The 19792-nt window shown below is 42.8% G+C and overlaps 1 protein-coding gene across 5 annotated transcripts in view; it reads left to right on the forward strand.

The window, feature by feature from the left end:
* Retreg1 (reticulophagy regulator 1) overlaps nucleotides 1–19792 on the forward strand; it is a 130223-nt gene that overhangs the window by 101531 nt on the left and 8900 nt on the right. For all 5 annotated transcript variants that reach the window (XM_021183635.2, XM_021183637.2, XM_021183636.2 and 2 more), the window contains one exon: nucleotides 19283–19409. In XM_021183635.2, the coding sequence (XP_021039294.1) occupies nucleotides 19283–19409 (127 nt within the window). The remainder of the gene's footprint in view (nucleotides 1–19282; nucleotides 19410–19792) is intronic.

Genomic DNA, 19792 nt, shown 5'->3' on the forward strand with positions numbered 1-19792 from the left:
ACTGAGTGGGCTTGCCTCCCTTTTGACACTTTATGGCCATTTGGCATCAAAAGACATTTCAGGTCCTCACTTCTTTATGATGTGTTTATCTGGGTCATGCAGAACATGGGGGGGCACAGATTTTGAGGGACAGTCTTTACCATCAGGATCCTTTAAAAAGAATTCTTCCAACTGAAGATGTTCCACCAAAGGATTCTTTAGCTATTTAGGGAGATGAGATTATTATTGCAGAAAAGAAAGAATAAGGCAGAAAAGATCTGCCTTAGTAGCTCTGATCTCAGTATCCTAAAAACATGGCAGCTATACTATAGTTTGATGAATGTTCTTGACAGAGTTAAGATAAGCATATGGTATGCATACATACACATATATGTACACATATATGTATATTTCTATATCAGTTTTCACTTCTAATGGTATTCAATTTGAAGATGTTTTAAAAAGCCCACCAGAATATCGCATCTACTGGATTTGCCCTCATCTACCAACCACTGTTGAAATTAATTGTGCTGTTGATGAATTGGGGCATGTGCTGTTTTTTTTTGTTTTGTTTTGTTTTGTTTTGTTTTTTTTTTTTTTTTTTCCCTAAAGAGGGACTGATATTGAATAGTTGGAAGTAGGAGCTGCCATTTCCTTAAGGGCTGGGCCAAAAAACTCAAGCAATGTCATTCTCAGAACCTCATGTTAGTTGAGTGGCTCAAGAGTCCCAGTTGGAAGGGGGGGAGGGGCAAACATTCTGCCCTTTACAAAGGTCTCAAAGTGTTTCTCGGCCATTTCAGTTTCCTCTGTTGGGAGTTCTATGCTTAGATCTGTGCCCCATTTTAAATGGGATTATTAAAACTTTGGTACCTAGTTTCTTCAGTTCTTTATATATTTTGTATATTAGTCCTCTTTGGATATGAAGCTGGTGAAAAGGTTTTTTTTTTTTTTTCCCCATTCTAGAGGTGGCTGCTTCATTCAGATGACACTGTCCTTTGCCTTATAGGTTTTCAGCTTCATGAGGCTCTACTTATTAGTTGTTGATCTTGATGCCTGTCCCAGTGGTATGAAGGGCCCATTGTCAAGTTCTCAGAAGCAGTAAAGAATGCTAGTGATACACATCCTTAAGCAACACTAAATAGGTCACGTCTGAGTCCAGACTCAATCCCTGCGACTGGACCCTAGTGCACACCCCAGTGGCAGACAGAGCAAGAGAATCCACACCTCCCTAGATGGTAGCTCAGTTGTGTGGGAGGGGTGTAGAGTCACCTGGTCTCCAGATTTCCCAAACAGCTCTGGAAAGGGTTCCTGGAGGGTCTATTCTGGATGGTTTATTTGTTCTCCCTGTTTCGGATGGAATGGCAGACTATGTGGTTAGCTTGCCTTGTTGACCTTTTCTAGGATTGGAGTCACGTTTGTGTGAGTGTTGTCACAGGCTTCAGTGAGTGAAAAGTATAGCTATCTCTCAGTATCTACAAGGGAGGACCTCCAAGGTCTCTCACCTTCATTCTGCGAGGTGAAATCTGTTCTGTACAAAGTCAAGTCAGGCATGTCCTTCTCCCCTGAATATGGTCAGTCTGAATTTATTGTGTTCTGGAGATGGACCTTGTGGGCCTGAAGGACTAATGGTACTCGTGGACTCTCAAGGGGAGTCCAGGATGTCTACAAGTACTTTCTAATTGCATCCTAGCAATCTACCTTGTGAGGCCATGGCTACCCACAGAGGTTCAGGGTCAGAACTTGCACATTCCTCTTATACATTGGTGTGGTTTCATCTTATTGGCACTGTGGACTTTCTCATTCCTATTTCTAGATCAAGAGGTTTAAAGGTTTTCATGAGTGAATAAACATACAACCATCTCTTCCTGTCCACAAATATCGGTTCTAGTTTCCCCCAAAGACACCAAAGTTCTCTCTGGAACATCACATGTCCCTTCTAGCAGTAAGGAGGATGCTGGAATATACCTCTGAACATTCTTCACATATCACCATTGTCCTTCCCTTTCAGTCCTTCAGCCTCAGGCTCTCAGGGGTCATCCTCCATCCGTGGGTTCATGGTTATGTCCCAAGGCATTAAGCTGCAAGAGCCTGGGTGGCGCTCACACTCCAGGCAGCTTCCCCTGCTTTGGTACGCATGTGCCGGGTGACAGGAAGCCAGTTTGTGTGCTACACAAATATGAATCTTGTGTCTAGGAGTCTCATATGGGGTGTGCACAAATTGAACACACATGCAGACAGAGAACGTTAAATGTTTAGTCACCTGATATTTGAACTTAAGACTGGAGAATGAAAGGGCTGCTTTCTGTTCTACAGACCAGTTAAGGGTCTGGGATTCAAATACAGTGCACCAATTTCTCCTTTTGTGTGTGTGTTTGAAAAAGTAGAGGGCCAACATCCAGGGAGGAGAGGTTATTTTGAAAATTGGTATTTCCTTCAGCCACCAAACTTCTCTTTCAACTGAATTCCAGATGTTTTAGTTTCTCTATGTTTGGATGGCCCTGTTGCAGCCTAAATTCTCTTTATATAACAAGAGCCAGTCTGCGAGAGGATTCAGAAGGAGAATTACTGAGTCTTTAAACACTGCGTATGGCTCCCCCCCCCCTTCAGCAATTATTTCTGATGCCACCAGAAAATGGAAGAGGAAAAAATAAAAATGACTTCATGAGGGAATATTGTCCCGGGGCCTTTTGATCTGGATGGGAATGACGTCATCTGGGGGCTCGTGTGGTAGGAGGAATCTGAGCGAGACCCTAACACACACGTCTCCAGTTCACTTTGTTTCACAGCCTCACACTCACTCCTCCGTCCTTCCTCTAGCCTTTTTGTGCTCCACTCCTGTCTTCAGTGACCTCCCTTGCCAGACAGCAGCTGCCTCAGAATCCCAAACTGAGAAAGGCAAGGGGCAAACCCTGGATGTAGCAATCCCTGTCGTACATCTAGGTCACAGAGTGTTCTGAAGCTGAAATTGGGAAACCAGAGGGCAGGAATGTCCCAGCTGTCTCTGGAGACACACATAAGGGACACGGTGACTAGGACGGCAGCTCTACACTGCTTTGCTTCTCTGGATCAATTAGCCCTCTCCTTAGGGATACAGATGAGACGACCTTAAAAGGAGGCTCCAAGAATCGTCCAGATCCTCTCTTCTCCTTCAGCCTTATTTGTGTCACGTTGGCATGCTCTGTGCGTAATCTTTGCTCCCTGGGTAAACACCAGCCAGGGCTATTAAGGATTTGGCACAGTGGCCTGTAGTAGTGTCTCAGAGAGGCATCACCGGACTGCAGCAGATTCTTTGCCCAGGGAGGGAGGGAGGGCTGCAGTTGTGCCTAATATGGAAAGAGGTGATGGAGAGAAGCAAAGCCCAGAATGTTCCTTCTGCCTGGCAACAGCGAGTCGTGAAGGTTTTCTGCATGCACGTCCTCAGTGTGCAAGTGTTTCAGGGGTGGAGACTGGTGCTCCCAGCACTGGGCACACTCCCCCACACAATGGTGCTAACAAGATCATCTGACAGTAATTACTGTGATGGTGATGGTAATGGTGATGATGGTGCCCCTTGCTAGCCGTGTAAACAGAACAGCGGCAACCACATGCAAAGATTCCTGACTCAGACGTGACATTTCCCTCTGAGCTAGTTGAACTAAGTGTTTCAGTTTGAAAACAAACCCATCTTTCCGCGGTGCATCTTAAAATTATGTCATAAAACACATAGACTCCACCCTTAGGTAAGGAGAGGGGATTAAAAATATATTTATGTTCTTAGAAAAGGCAGGTGTCACCTGCGCTAAGAAGGCTGCACAAGGATAGGATTCTACGGCATACGTTCAGTAGTTCTGGGGTATCCAGACCACTTACCGTGGAGGATGTGGTTCCCTCCGTAGCTGGGTAAACAGAACAGATTCTAAGCAGCCCTACTGCTTTCCTTCTGAGATAGTGGGAAACCTGCTTCTAGGAACCTACCTGTGTGTGCTAAGAAAGGCTCCGAGATGTGTATTTCATTGTAAAATGAACACACATTCGGAGAAAGTACAGACATAGAAATAATAGATTTGCTTTCCAGCTTGCCTCAGACACAATAAACATTGGCCCTGACAAGGAAGGGAAAGAGCTGCTATTTCCTTTGTCACAAGAGAGGGGAAAGACAGGATAGGGAGCTTTTGTGTCCTGATTTCCCAGGGGTTTGATGGCGCATTGCTTCTTTTCTCTGTGCCAGCTCTCTTCCCCCCTTTAAAAAATGTTTTGTTTTTTTTTTTTAATTAGTCATTCCATTCGTTTACATCTCAAATGATATCCCACTTCCCGGTTACCACCCTGTGGCAACTCTTAATAATCTGGAAGAGGTGTGTGTGGCTCTGATAAGGATCATGAAGTCTGGAGAGCGTGCTGTGACACATTAACATAGCCAGCCGCGTGTGGGAAGCAAGGGTACATGTTTGCCCCAGAGCAAGATCGAGAGGGATGATGATTAATTGATGCCTTCTTCTGCCTCTCTCAACTTTGGGAGACCTGGCAACTTTTCAGTGACTGCGATGGTGCCCTCACCTTCACAGCCCCTCATTAGTTACAGGGGTTCCAGCGTTTTAGACCTTGGCAGTTGGTATACAGGCAAAGCCAAAGGTTAGGTGTCTCCTTGCTAAAGCCAGGATAAACCTCCAGGACAGGAGTGTTTTGAGCTTTGCCGTCGCGGTGTGTTTCACTGCAAGCCTGACAGGGCTGCTTTGCTTGTGATACAATAGTTCATGTGCATGCATTTTACTTACCGGGAACTGTAGGATAGTTTGCTTATTTATTTACTTACTTATTTTATTGATTTTTTCACTTATTCACTTTATATCCTGCTCACTGCCCCCCTCCAGGTTACTCCCTCCTCACAACCATTCTTCCCATTCCCCCTTGTCCTCTGAGCCTGGGGGGGGGGTCTTCCTGGGTATCCCCTTTCCCTGGCACATCGAATCTGTGAGGCTAGGCATGTCCTCTCCCACTGAGGCCAGACAAGGCAGCCCAGCTAGAAAGAACACATCCCATGGACAGACAACAGTTTTGGGGATAGGTCCCACTTGAGTTTTTAGGACCCACATAAAGGCCAAGCTGCACATCTGCTGTGTACATTCGGGGAAGCCTAGGTCCAGCCCATATATTTTCTTTGGTTGGTGGTTCAGTTTCTGGGAGCCTCAAGGGTCCACGTTACTTGACTCTGTTAGTCTTCCTATGGAGTTCCTATCCCCTATGTGACCCACAATCCTTCTTCCTTTTCTTGCATAAGAGTCCCCAAGCTCCACCCACTGTTTGGCTGTGGGTGTCTGCATCTGTCTGAGTCAGCGACTGGGTGGAGCCTCTCAGAGGACAGCCATGCTAGACCCTTGTCTGCAAGCATAACAGAGTGTCATTAATAGTGTCAGGGACTAGTGCTCGCCCATGGGATGGCTCTCAAGTTGGGTCGGTTATAAGTCGGCCATTCCCTCAGTCTCGGCTCCATCCCCCATCCCCTACCTCTGCATTTCTTGTAAACAGGATACATTTTGGGTCGAAAGTTTTGTCGGTTGGTTGGTGTCCTCTGGCTCCACTGGGGTTCCTGCCTGGCTATAGGAGGTGGCCTCTTCAGGTTCCATATCCCTAGTGTAGTGAGTCACAGCTGACTTCTGGTAAACATTCTTTGACCTGGAAGGGAGAGGGCTTGGAGAGCAGCAAGGGATGGGGTCTGATCTGGGTGCTGCTTCTTTTCTCCCCTGTGTCTGCTTGTCTTCTGGAAAACAGGGTGTTTCCTCAGCCAGTCAGAGGTTGTGGGGACAAGAAGCAATAGATACAGAGTGCTAATGTAGTTTTTAGTACAGTCTCAATAAATAGGAAGGCTGCCCCAGTAGCAGGTATCTTCCTGGTTCCTGCTTTGGTTGCTGGGTTCATCAGTGAGTGTCACTACATTCAAACCATGTTTCTGAAGCCCGTGACAACCTGGGCTAGTAGGCCACTGTGGTTTGGGGGACAAATCGTGTTGCCTGTTTTTGTAAGTCATGTTCTATTGGATCGCTATTATGCTTTTATTTAAATATATCCAGAGAAGATGTGGATGTTTACTCTCCAGACCTTTACAGAACATGCTTGCCCGCCACTGCTCTGATATGTGACTGCTTCCACCATTAGAGGTGCTCTGCTTCTGAATTAGCGGTGTTTATTACCCACACATCTCTTTGTGTCCATCGTTTCTGTGCTGATAACTGTGAGGCTTAATTATGAGTTATAAAAGCTGCTGAAATAAGAGATTCAAACGAGTGTGGTTGGGGTACATTCTGCCCATTCTTCCCAAATAACCAACTTCCCTTTCTCCCTTTGGCAGTAGAATCCTGGTTTCAGCTGGAACATGGTCACTAACAGGTGAACTCTTTCTTAGACTGTCTTACAGTTATATGACCATGCTCTAGCTGGAAGAGGGTGAATGAAAGCTGTGTATCCAATGTATAACAGTTACATGACGATAGGGAGAAAGGGGACTGTTTTCTTGGTATTTTTTTTTCCTTTACGGTGATGATGTGAACGAGTTAATGGAATAGCTAAAGCAAAGTCTTAGACCATTTGGAGGAAGTGCCATTCGAGAATAACTAAGCAAAAATACAGGAAGGGTCCAGGATTCTAACAGCATGGACTTGCCCATATCGACCCTGGACCTTTAGGCTTAGCTGTCACATAGAGAAATGACCTATTTTCTTGCTTAAGCATCTATGACCCTGACATTTGATATAGTAGGCAAACACATCTGACCATGCGTAGTTGGGTATTTCTATGAGAATTAAGTTGAAGGCATTTGAGAGAGTTGGCAAGAGTTGGTTGCTAGGAAGGTGGATGTGGAGGATTTGGTTGGAGTGTGTGTGTGTGTAGGCATGAATATTATCAGAATACATTGTATGAAACTCTCAGAATTAATCACCATTAAACAACATATTAAAACAGTATAGACAAAAATAATCACAAAGGGTAGAGAGATAAATATTAACTATGTCATTAAGTTTTTACTCATCTGTAAAAAAGAGTGAAGTTAGAAATTAAAAAAATAACAGAATTAAGAAATGAGTACATAAATATACATTTACGTAAGCACGTAAGTCTTTGTCCCTAGCTCTGCGTTGGTTCATGACTTTCTAAGTCCCTGGCACCTACACATAAGCTCCCCACTTTATGGATTGAACTGGATACCTTCGTGGTTGTACTGCTTGGTTTTTTAGTTGTCAGTCAGCTAAGTTAAACCATGAGTCTGTAAGTCCATACCATATTCTGATGAACATGATTTAGAATTGATACATAACCTAGACCATATTGAGTAAGAGTTGCTGTATAATACTGGGAAAAAAAAAAAAGCTTACAAGTGACCATTGTTGGTAATACCATACCCTAGGAGATGATAGTCTTTAAAACCCTATAATGAAAATCTGAGACTGATTTAATTGCTCAAGGTGGTTAAGGCCTAACATTAGTTGTAACCAATGCTTTGCTGTATTTTCTCTTTATATTCTAACTCCAGTTTCTGGGATCTCCAGCACCGTGTTTACAGTAAACTCCATGATCTTTGCCCTAATCATATGCAGCGGTTTTTGATCTGTATTTTACTGACTTTGTCAAACGAGGGCCTGAGGGCAGCTGTCCCCGCCCATTTTCAGGGCCTGAAAATCAGCTGAGACATCAGGGTATTCCATCGTGAATGAAAGATGTGAAATAATTCATGGTTTTAACTTCTCTCCATGATAGTAGGACCACAGGCATTGATAGAACCTACTGTAAGAAGTCAATACTGTCTTGGTGGTTTTTCCAGGATAGCAGGAGGTCTATTGTCTGGGAACCATGGGGTCTTAGAACTGACATTGTGATAGCACTTGAGGGGTCACTGATAGCTGCTGCCCCAGATGCCCCTGCCCATCTGAATCACAGGGATGTTTCAAGCAGTGCTGTTAGCATTGCATACTTAATACAAAGTTCTAAGTCCATTCTTTATAAGAAAGTAAATATCCATTCCATAGAAATATAGACCTTGAAGTATTCAGTTTCATCTGACTTCAGACTTCAGAAGGTTTAGAAGTACCTAACCCAGAGCGCACTGATAGTTCAGAGGGGACCACGATTCCAAGAATCAGCCAATGTCTATTTATGCTCAGCTTCTTATTTACAAGAAGCTAATTCTTCCTGTGGACTCTTGAACAGTGGGGGGCCATGCTGTGGACCTACCTGTCCCCATCTCCATCTCTCACAGCCTTGCTTAAAAGGACACTCATTTCTCTCTCTCGCTCCTATGATCCATGCGAGTTGACTAATGACAAAATTCAGAGAAGTGTTTCATTCTTCCACTAATCATCGCTTTCTATCTTAAAAGCGCCACACGGGAAACTGACGTAAAAAGTTGGATGAATACAGAGATGTATTTAATCTTTGCCTGGGGTGTCATATGGCTCTGACAGATGGAGGGATCCCCCAAACCTGTTGGGGTTGAGCAGTTTCTCTTGTATAGTCCAGGACCCCAAGTCCTGGTAGTTCTATTGTTGTAATGGTGCTGCTGCCCACAGTAGACAGTTCCTCTCCTGTCAGCTAATGGAATTCAGGTAACTCCTCACAGGCATTCTGGGAAGCCCTTCTCCCAGGGTGACTCCTGGCTGTGTCTGTCCTGTTGATAATTAAAACTAACCATAACATCATCAAAAAGTAACTCAAAGCATCGAATCCCTAATGGAGGGATGATGAAGATCTCTCCCGGTTTCTTTTGTATATTGTTTATTTAAAATAATTAGTGCTCATTTAAAAAGAAGTGGTTTTCTTTTGCTCAGCAAGCCCCATTAGTCTTTTGTGGCTGTGTTTGCATTCCCCAAGACTCATTACCTCTGTAGCCTTCACCTAAGGGTACAGGTTCCCGAGAAGTTTAGGATAAAAATGTTTACCACCCTGTAAAATGGATCTACTTGCCTGTGTGGAGACACTGCTTGGGATGGCTAGGCTCAGTAAAAGGATGATGCTCCACCGTAGTTCTTTCTTTCTTTCTTTATTTTTTATTAGGTATTTTCCTCATTTACATTTCCAATGCTATCCCAAAAGTCCCCCATACCCTCCCCCCCACCCCTCTACCCACCCACTCCCACTTTTTGGCCCTGGCGTTCCCCTGTACTGGGGCATATAAAGTTTGCAAGTCCAATGGGCCTCTCTTTCCAGTGATGGCCNACTAGGCCATCTTNTGATACATATGCAGCTANAGTCAAGAGCTCCGGGGTACTGGTTAGTTCATAATGTTGTTCCACCTATAGGTTTGTAGATCCCTTTAGCTCCTTGGGTACTTTCTCTAGCTTCTCCATTGGGAGCCCTGTGATCCATCCAATAGCTGACTGTGAGCATCCACTTCTGTGTTTGCTAGGCCCCGGCGTAGTGTCACTAGAGACTGCTATATCAGGGTCCTATCAGCACAATCTTGCTAGTGTATGCAATGGTTTCAGCATTTGGAGGCTGATTATGGGATGGATCCCTGAATATGGCAGTCTCTAGATGGTCCATCCTTTTGTCTCAGCTCCAAACTTTGTCTCTGTAACCCTTTCCATGGGTGTTTTGTTCCCAATTTTAAGAAGGCTCCACCGTAGTTCTATTGTGGTTCTGGATGCTTCTCACCCAGGAAATGTAAATGACTGGGGTAGATCAGAAAGCCATTTCTCTGTATTACTATTTTTTTTCTAATCTCATTGATATAAGCAACATATCGCATACAAACAGAACATAGAAGGATTATTATTTATCAGCTGTGTATGTGTGCGTCGGTATGTGCCTGTGCACCAGACAGAAGGCATTTAAAGTCATTTTACTACAGGGCCTGGCCAGTAAACAGTGCCCCCCGTGGAGAAGAGGAATAGGTAGATCGCCCGCATCTGAGAGCTGTGATGGGTGGGCACATACACAGCATCCTTTTGCATCTCTGGTATCTTGAAAGTGATTTCCTGAAAGTGCCTTTGGCTAGCAGATGATCTCTAGTATACTGCTTGACATTTTACACACACACACATAAATTGCAGGTGGCGGTCATTACATTCCCCTGCGCACCGCTGGCAGAAACTTGAGCCAGCCAATTACTCCGGTGGCAAAGATAAGTATCTGTCACCCACAGGTAAGAATGAAGGAGGACTGTGATGAGCAGGAGCCTGTCACTGGTGTGGTTTAGCCTAGACTGCCCCCATCCTCTTTTGGTATACTGTATTCCCTTTTGTTTATGAATACACATTTTAAAAAGGAGGCTTCTGCAGCAAATTAATAGTGTGTTTGGAAATGAGGCAGTAGAGGGCCTCTTTAATAGCTGTTTGCAGGCAGCCCTTCCGATGTCCACAGGCTGACTTCTGTATTACAACTCAGACACACTGAAGGACTAACCCTTTTCCATTTGTGGGCAAATTCCTGTTTCTATTTGTGTGTATAAGGATGTGGAGGAGATAAGTTCCTATAGAAACACCGTCCACCTCAGGCAGGAAAATTTATGTTTACAGTGTTGTTTTACTGTGGGATGTCTCATTACAATTGGCTTCTTTCCAGACTGTGGCAGCATTTAAGCAATGGCACCTTCCATCATGCACTTTCTCGACTGTGCCTTCCATACCCCCAAATTCATACTGCACCCATTCAACCCTCATGCTGCCCATGGGCACTGCATTATGCTAATTTACCATTAACACCTGCACCATCTACACCATATCTTAGTTTTTTATTTTTCAAAATATACATGAGTTTAGCAGAGCAGAGATACCCCATTGAGAATGCAGTTGGTTTTATGCCCAGTAGGGTGTGGTCATTTTGGCATGGATATATTCTTTTCAAAGCTGCTAATTATTTCATTCAATTGCTGGCTTCCCTATAGAGAGAAACAAATAAGTACACTCTTTAAAGAAAGGCTCAAGGCATGAATGTGACCTCTAGTCAAACGGTCCACCATGTTGGTTAGTAGCTGATATCTGTGCTATGCAGGAGAGTCATCAAGTTTTTTTTTTCCATAACCCATGTTATCCTTCTTTATCATATACACCACAATTAATTTTCCTTTGTATTAATTAATGATTAATTAATTAATTGGCCTTTGTATTAGACACAATTTGGAATGACTTGGTAATTCTGTCAGTTTGGGCTTAGACCCAGTGTCATCAGTCTAATCTCTAAAGAGCAAAATCAGGAATTATGTTGTTCACTGATCGTTTTTCAATTCTAAGAAACATATTTTTTAAAAAAATTTGTCACCAGTTTCATACCTCTAAACCTAAGGTCCAAAAACCAGGGAATGGACATTTACTTCTGAGCCCAACTGCAATAAATCCTGGACTGTAATTTGCTGGAAAGTACAGATCAAATAGAATTCGAAGTTGGCAGACTCCCTCCACAATAACAGGTTGCTTTCTGTGAAGCCTGGTTCTTGACTCTGATTTTTATCTGCCCTTTGAGAATAGAGTGGAAGTCTTTTCCTGCTTCGGGACAGGGAAGTGATTGAATCAAATCTTGGCATTGGTATTCAAGAAGGACGGGCCTCTTAGTCTTCCACATGTCTCAACTGAGTGCTTGCTTGCCTTCTACTTGGGAAGGTCATTTCCTTGCTTGGGACCTTGTCTTATAGAGTCTAGTTATTAGACACTAACAAAGATAGAAAAGTTGAAAATGGCTGGCGTCTTATCCTCAGGCACGTCAAAAGAATCTCCCAGCTAGCAGAAGAAAGCATCCTTCTAGATGGTGGATTAGATAATCGTGTCTCCCTGCCCCAAAGTGTCACTGCTTAGTTTGAGATACATGGGGGAAGGACAGTTTCAAGGAGTGGCCAATTCCTGCTCCTTTTCAAATTAGGGAGGAAGGGAAGGAGAGAGAGAGAGAGAGAGAGAGAGAGAGAGAGAGAGAGAGAGAGAGGTGTACATGCATGAATGGTTGTAAGTGTACATGTTTGTGTGTGTGTCTGTGTATGAGGGGTCTAAACAAAACACTAAGTTGCCCAAAGAAGGTGGAGCTTAGCTTCCGTGGGTAAGAAAAACAGGCACTGAGCTGGCGCCTCTTTGTCCCTGTCTCTGGGAGAAGGTGCTCCTTGCCTAATTGGTCTGAGAAAGTGAGAGACCGCTCTGAGCACTCTATAATTGTTTAATCTCTTGCTTGATTGTTTAATCCTCCAGTTGACACATCCCATTTGCTTGGTCATGGCTCTAATTCTGTGTGTGAAGAGAGACATTTCCCTGTCCTTAATTTGTTCCTCTCCCTACACATATTCACTCATAGAGGGCATAGCAAGTCTCCAGGGGATTAAGAAAAAATTCCGACACGTTACACTAAGAAATGGTAAAGTCTGTAACCAGATATTGACTGACCTTTCTAAGAAAAATTCAACAGGAATTAGCATCAACAGATGGTCACCAGCAGTGAGCATGAGACCCTGAGTCACTCGCCGAGAATGAAAGGTCTCTAGGCCAAAACATATTTATAGGTGTGAGGGTTGCACCAGCTGTTTGTCACAGTTGCTAGGTGACAAGTTATTACAAATCTTTTTTTAAAAGCTTGTTACATTGGACGATGACATGGCTAACTTTCTGAAAAATACTGGTTAGCTTCGATTTATGTATACTTCCTATCTCTAATAAAATCACACTGTGAAACAGTCTCCCATAGTGCTCTGCCAGGAATCTTCTAAATATGTTTGAAAATGATTTATTGGATCACAAATTCACACATAACTATGGAAAATCTACAAAGTTACCAGAGAAGTATGTGTGTGTGGCAAGCGCTGGACCAAGCAAGCTCTGTCCCCAGGCCTTTCAGCTTGTCTCAGAGAGCTCAGAAGAGAGTCCACAACATTTTTAATGTGATTTAAAATCAAATGGGGAGTGAGCATTACAAGGATCATAAACCATCACAACGGAATTTCTGCATGAAGACAATAGAAAAAGCATGGCTTCCAGTAATAGATCTCCTGAGCCCCATTTTCTCTGGGGGTAAAATGGAGACCAGCACACCAGTCCTGACTCGCAGGGTGCTGTGGCGACTTGCTGAGAGAACAAGGATCACGTAGTGATGATCTGAGACAGTGCTTGCCGATGAAGCCCTTAGCAGACCGCAGTCAGGGCCGTCATTATACAGAAAGATATAATTTAGTCTGAGCAGCTGGCCTCAGACTGTAGGATGGCTACTGGGAACTGCATAGAAACTGCTACTGTGCTTGAAAGAGAGAAGAGGCCCAGGTTTGGCCTAGAGCCAGGGCTGCTCTTTACCTGTCTCTATTTTGACTCATTTCGTCATAGTTAGGGATGGATGCCCTCTGCCATTCGTCTCTGAAATGATCTGTATGTTCCAGTGTGGACCGTGTACTTCCTGTGCCGGTCACTCCTGTTCTATGTGACCTTGAGCCACACAGATAAAGAATATAGACTTCAACTTCTTCTGCAGTAACCTGGGATATAATAAATCAGACATGATCACTAATGAGGTTATTGAGTTTCTAAGTGTCAGAAGAGTCCTTGTCCCCTGGAAGGTGTTGTCTGTGGTAGTTTCCTGCTCATGACACCCTGGACTTGAAATGGGTTTCTCTGTTTATCTGAATCATTATCCAATCTCCCTGGCTCTTTTCATCTTAAAAAAAAAAAAAGTTACCTAAATAAAAAGTCTTGCTAATCTGTGTAATCTTATTCTATAATTATTTTTAATAATTGTCTGCCTCATACTTTAAAATGTACAGTTTTCAGTTATTTTAGCTTAAAATGTGTTAGTTCTTTATTTTGTTACAAATGGCAGAAATAAAACTGAAAAANAGCTTTATGAAGAGGAAATTGGCCTTAGTCTATGGATGGCCTTGCTTTGTACATTGCTTCTTGGTCTTAGCAGTACTAAGAATTCAAACTGGACCTTCAAGATTCATTTATATTCTACTCCCTCCCCCAACACACATAACATACAGCACACACACACTTGGTTTTTCCTGTCTCTCTCTTTCCCATCTCTTTGTTAATTACCTCCTTTAACAAGTTAAAAATATGTGAAAAATATTAAAAATATGTTTTGCTTTGAAAAATAGTCTTCAGTTTTAAATAGACTTTGCACTTTGGGACAGTCTATAGCCACACAGCTACAAGTTTATCCTACCCTGTCCACAGCAATGAAAACATTTTGTATTTAACAAGTTTGTCTTTCTTATCCAACCCCCTTAGTTTACAAATTAATTTTTCTCTAGTAGCTTGAGATTAAAAGCTATTTCTAACAAGTAAGTTTCATGTGTGAAGTCTTTCTCTCTCTCTGTGTATGTGTGTGTGTATACATGTGTCATGTGTGCATGGGTGTGTTCTCAGGCACTATGTGGTCATGTGTAATCTCGCTGGTTGAGGGCTATGCCTCCTCACTTGAAGTCTCTGGAGTCAGGAACAGTAACAGTAAGCACACTTGCTGTAGACTCAGTGGACTATGAGAAGTGAAGTGCCCACAAGAGATCTTATTTTTTGAAAATGACACCAAGACTCACTTGTTTTGGTATGCGTGTTGTTGTTGGTCAAACCCTAGCTAGCACATCTCCCCGCTTTCAGAAAGACAGTTTATTTTTAAAGAGCGTTGACTCTCATGTTTCCTGATCTTAGAGAACCCCCTAATGGAGAATACTGTGTCCTACACTGTGAAGCCACAGACAGCACACAAACAGAGAATTCCATCAGGTTAAATGTTAGACTGCAGCCAGCACTTTTTACTGGGCATGATAGCACATGCTATAATTCCAGCACTCTGCAAGTAGAAGTCTGAGAATCAAGAGTAGTAGGCTAGCCTTAGCTACATAGCAAGTTCAAGGCCACCTTGGGCTACATGGCATCTTGATTCAGAAACCAAAAAAACAAGCAACAAACAAAAAACCAAACCAACAACAAACAAACCCACAAACAAACACACCCCCTCAAACCTTGCTTTTGATAACTTTATATTTTTAAATATTATATGTTTTGTGTGAGTCTCTGTACATGACTGTCGTTATCCAAAGAGGCTAGAGGTGTTGGATCCCTCTGGCTCTGGACTTTCAGGCCTCTGTGAGTTGCACGAGGGAGGCATTCTTGAAGCTAAGCTTTGGTCTAGGGAAGTGCAGTGCATGCTCTTAACTGGCGAGCCGTCTCTCCAGCCCTGATAACTATCATCTTAAAGGAAAAGAAGTACAAAATAATGCGAAGACACGCACAAAAGTTTTCGTTTTTTTAAAAAATTCGATTCAGACCTATTTGACTCTTTGAAACCCACTGAACGACTGAATCAGGGAGGCCCTTCGGAGCCTGGTTGTAAAAGTCGCCCTCAGGACCAGGGCAGAGCTTAGTTCAGAGAGGATTCTTTTTCACCCACTGGTGAAAATTGGGTGCTCTACCAATGACTGTGGATTTTGAGTTTTTTCTAGTTGAGGACATGGAGACTTCTTCGCACAGACACTGCTCTTTCTATGCGTTCATCACAGCCCTTTCCCGCTGTCTGAGTTTCTCATGCAGGCACACCTATCAATCCTCTGATGAAAATGTCAGGGGATTCCCCTGCGGACCTACTAAGTGCACTCTCTCTATTCATCTACTCTCGGGCCTGCGACCTCACTCTTAGGTCAGTTCAGGGAGATGACAGATCCCACCTGGGTGGCTCCTCCCTGCTCTGGCTTCTGGAAATTGTAAAGGCAGTGAGACAGGCAATTGTTAAGTCTTGGTGCGTTCTCTCTCTCTCTCTCTCTCTCTCTCTCTCTCTCTCTCTCTCTCTCTCTCGCCTAATGAGTAAATCTAGCCCCTGACATACCATCTTGCTCTGGCAAATACCTCTGTCTCTATTTTTAAAAATAGTACTTCCACATATTTTGCTTACAGTGACTCTTAGGGTAAGAAACACATAGTGCAGAGTGCCCGGGACACTTATTTTGCAAGTTTCTGAGCTTCCCCCAAACTGCTCCACCAGGATCTTCTCAAGTGAGGTCCAGGCCCATTTCAGTAGCCTGGGAGCCAGACACCACCAATGAAAAACTCCAAAGGGTGGACTTCCACACAGCATGCACGTGACTAGTTAGTTTACCAGGACAGGGAGACAGAAAAGCAAGGATATTGGCCTAAAATTCAATTCAAAACTCCTTCCTGTTGATAAAGGGGCTGCTTGTCCCAGGAGCCATCATATTATGTTTACAGCCCATAAATTCTTCAGCTGTTGACAAAGGAGTTTGGGGCTAAAGGTTGATCAATACCTTGCTAAAAAGACTAAAGAAAACTTAAGTAAATGGCATTGAGATTGATCTATCTGTCTGTCTGTCTGTCTATCTATCTATCTGTCTATTTTGAGAGAGAGAGGAAGATTTGCAGATTCTGGAGCCAAGCCTCTCTGAAAGCTAGACTGGCTACAAGGGGACTGGGACCTGTGCAGTGACATAAACTCCTAGGACTAAAGGCATGAGGGCCCTGAGAAACTGAAGCTGGTAGGAACCAAGGGTGATGTTTCAGTGGACCTTCTCTAATGGCCACAGTGTACCACTGGCTCACTGTTAAGAAACACAAGGTTGGGAGGGAGTCACGACACACCAAGAACACTACTTTGTTTTGAACCTGGAGTTTGCACGTCCTGTCTGAAAGCAAGGAAGAAATATTAACAATAACATTGATGGTAACTAAATTTTCTCCCTTAGAGGAACTTTCATCATAGATCGTGTGTGGTGTTTGGTTAAGAACTTGGTAAAATCTAGAACTGTTTTGAAGGCTAAAGTGCATTTCATTTCCCTGTATGATGGTGGGGCCTTGCTGTGCGTATCGGCTACTGCAAGGATGATAAGACAGCCAGAGGGAAAAGACATCTCCTAAACTTTGTCCAGGATTCACAGAGATTACTACTCTGTTATTATGTTTCCCAGGCTTTCTAGGGAAACCTAGAGTTTTGTGATGGAGCAACAAGTGGCGTGCAGACGTCACTTGCACTAACCCCCAGAACTACGCATGGGTCTTAGTTTCCGCTGAGTATTTGGATTCTGCACATGACATGCTCTGCTTTCCTGGAAAGGCTTGGGCTTGAATGAACCCACACTGGTGTTGGTCAATCACAGTTCTTTTTTGCTTCGTTCTAGGAAGAAGGGAAACAAGGAATGTTCCCTATTCTCAATAATAACGTGGTTTTTTTCAAAGGGTAGCAATGAATTTATTTGTTGTTTGAAGGTTACATTGTTTAAGTTCAATGGAATTGGAAGTCATGAATCTTGTTCTTAGGTCTTGACTCTGTCCCTAAGTAGGTGAGACAACTTGGGTGTGTTTAATCTTCTCCATCTACAACATGAAGGAATGGGAAAAACTTGACATTAGGTCTGACCTCACTCCAAATTGTAGAACTCTGTTACCCATAAAAATATGGTGACATAAATTAATGGTTGACTCACTTGAAGACTACAGAGATGCATATTCCTATAACAATCACTGTTTCATTTGTTTTTAAAAATTTTTATCTTTATGTGTATGGGTGTTTTGCCTGTATGTATATCTGTGGACTGCACACATGCATACGTGTGGAGGTTAAAAGAAGTGGTTGGTCCCTGGAACTGGAACCAAAGATAGTTATGAGCTGCTGTGTGTGTGTGCTGGGAACCAAACCTGAGTCCTCTGAAAGAGCGACACGTGCTTCTCACTGCTAAGCTATCTCCAGCTCCTCACTATAGAATTTTCAACAATTATATTGCAGTGATCAATTCTTTTGAGTCCACGGTCCATAAATGTGAAGTGATACCCTTTCTTCATCTCCAAATTCATATTTTATATTCAAGTCCTATCTCCATTTGGCACAATCGGAGAACATTTGCTCTTGTCTTCAACATTCATTACATTTTCCAAAATCCTTTGTTTATACACTAATTTCAATCTGTATACACTGTATTTCTGTTCAGAATTATAACAATTCAGTTATCAATGAGAATTATTTGTTTTGCCAATATCAAAGCTGCAAATAATGGGATGTGTCGTTTTAAAAACATTACCTGAGAGATTTCTCAAGGTGGAGAAACATCAGTGAAAATCATTTACAAATTGAGTATTTTCTTCCCAGCAAATGATACAATCTGTAGACATTTATAGAAAAACAGTAGCATTGGTATTCAAGCTTTACAAGTAATTAATGTATTCATCACGATGAAAGGCACAAAGGGGAAAATTGATCGTATTTTATTGAAAATGTGAATAAATTAGCAGATAATGTTCACTTGACATCCATCAAAAAGTCCTTAACATGAACTTGTAGGGAGAATTGATTATTATACTAACATTAACATTTCCAATGTTAGGGCATTACTTACTAAATAAAATATATGATGTCATCCTTGAGACAGAAATCCTAAAAGTAGCCTTCAGAGCAATGTTCTAGCATCTAAACAAAGTAACCCGTGTGTGTGTGTGTGTGTGTGTGTGTGTGTGTGTGTATGTTACTGGGGAAAGATACTTCAGAAGCACAGGGAGTACTGGGCTGGTGAGGTGGCTCAGCAAATAAAGACATTTGATGCAGAACCCTTGACAACCTGAGGCTAATCCTCAGAATCCACTAAACGGTGAAGAGAGAACACACTTTGCAGAGTTAACCTCTGACTTCCGGTCATACTCCGTGGCATGTTTACATGTGTGACACAGCATGTATCCACGTGCATACTAATTTTGTTTTCAAAATTAAAAAGGGGTATAGTAAGACACCATTGAATTAACAGTTTTCTAGAGTTGGCCAGCTACTGCATATATTGAGAACATACTGTTGGTGTTATTAGTCATTATATGTCTAATATCCCTGGTTCTTTCAATGTGCTGTGGCTTCTTATTCTTAGGGTTTAAGTTTTCAACAAGTGTTGCAAGCCCCAACATGACCTATTCCTGGTTCCTGTCAGCTTCACTTGTCGTTCTCCTGATTCATGTTTCTGGCATCATGCTGCAAGGCTGGACAGGGTAGAGCCTATTCTAGGCCTCTCTATATTCCCCTGCTCTAGGGTCTCTCTATATCCTGTGATGCTCTATAGTCAGCCCTTGGGGTAAAGTACTAATTCATCCCGGATCTGAGCTAAAACAATGAGTTCTTCAGGAACCATGTCCCAGAGCTCCAGCCCTGGCCCCCCTAATGTTTCCCATGCTGGCGTCACATAACTACTTCCGTAGCTAGTTGCTTCTGTCAGCATCTAAGCGTTTCGAGTTGGGTATCTGGCTGGTTAGCTCTCTGAACTCAGAGCATAATAAGGCCCACAGTAATCTTCAATGAATATGTGCAGAAGCTATGACTGGTGGTTGGACACTATTGTTGGTGTTATTGTTATTGTCGCTGATGTTCAATTACATTTTTTTTCTCTCTTTAGCTGGGAAGTCATCAATTCCAAGCCAGATGAAAGAGCCAGACTGAGCCACTGCATTGCAGAATCATGGATGAATTTCAGCATGTTTCTTCAAGAAATGTCTCTTTTTAAACAGCAGAGTCCTGGCAAGGCAAGTTTTTAAATACTCAATGTAACTTGGGAACAAATGAGGTGACCCGTTTTAGCTGGGAAAGACTCTCTAGATTGAACATAGTAGACATGGCTCAGACATGGTCACATGTGAAACTCTTAAGCATTTATATATTATAGAGATTTACTTAGCCCACTACTTAGAAGGAATTGAGATAGGGTTTTGCTATATTTAAAACCAAAAAGAAATGGAAAGGGGTGTTGTTATTGAGAACTTTGGTGATCATCTGTGGTCTGGTTCTGAAATCAAAGGCAGTTGAGATAAACAGTCATTTTAGGGGTTCAGAGGTAATGGAGTCTCACTTGTAATCTAAAAATGTAGTTGAGATTCTGTTTTGGTTTATTATAAGGAAACTTGCTGAG

This window comes from Mus caroli, chromosome 15 (genome assembly GCF_900094665.2).
Source record: "Mus caroli chromosome 15, CAROLI_EIJ_v1.1, whole genome shotgun sequence".
NCBI classification, from domain to species: Eukaryota; Metazoa; Chordata; class Mammalia; order Rodentia; family Muridae; genus Mus; species Mus caroli.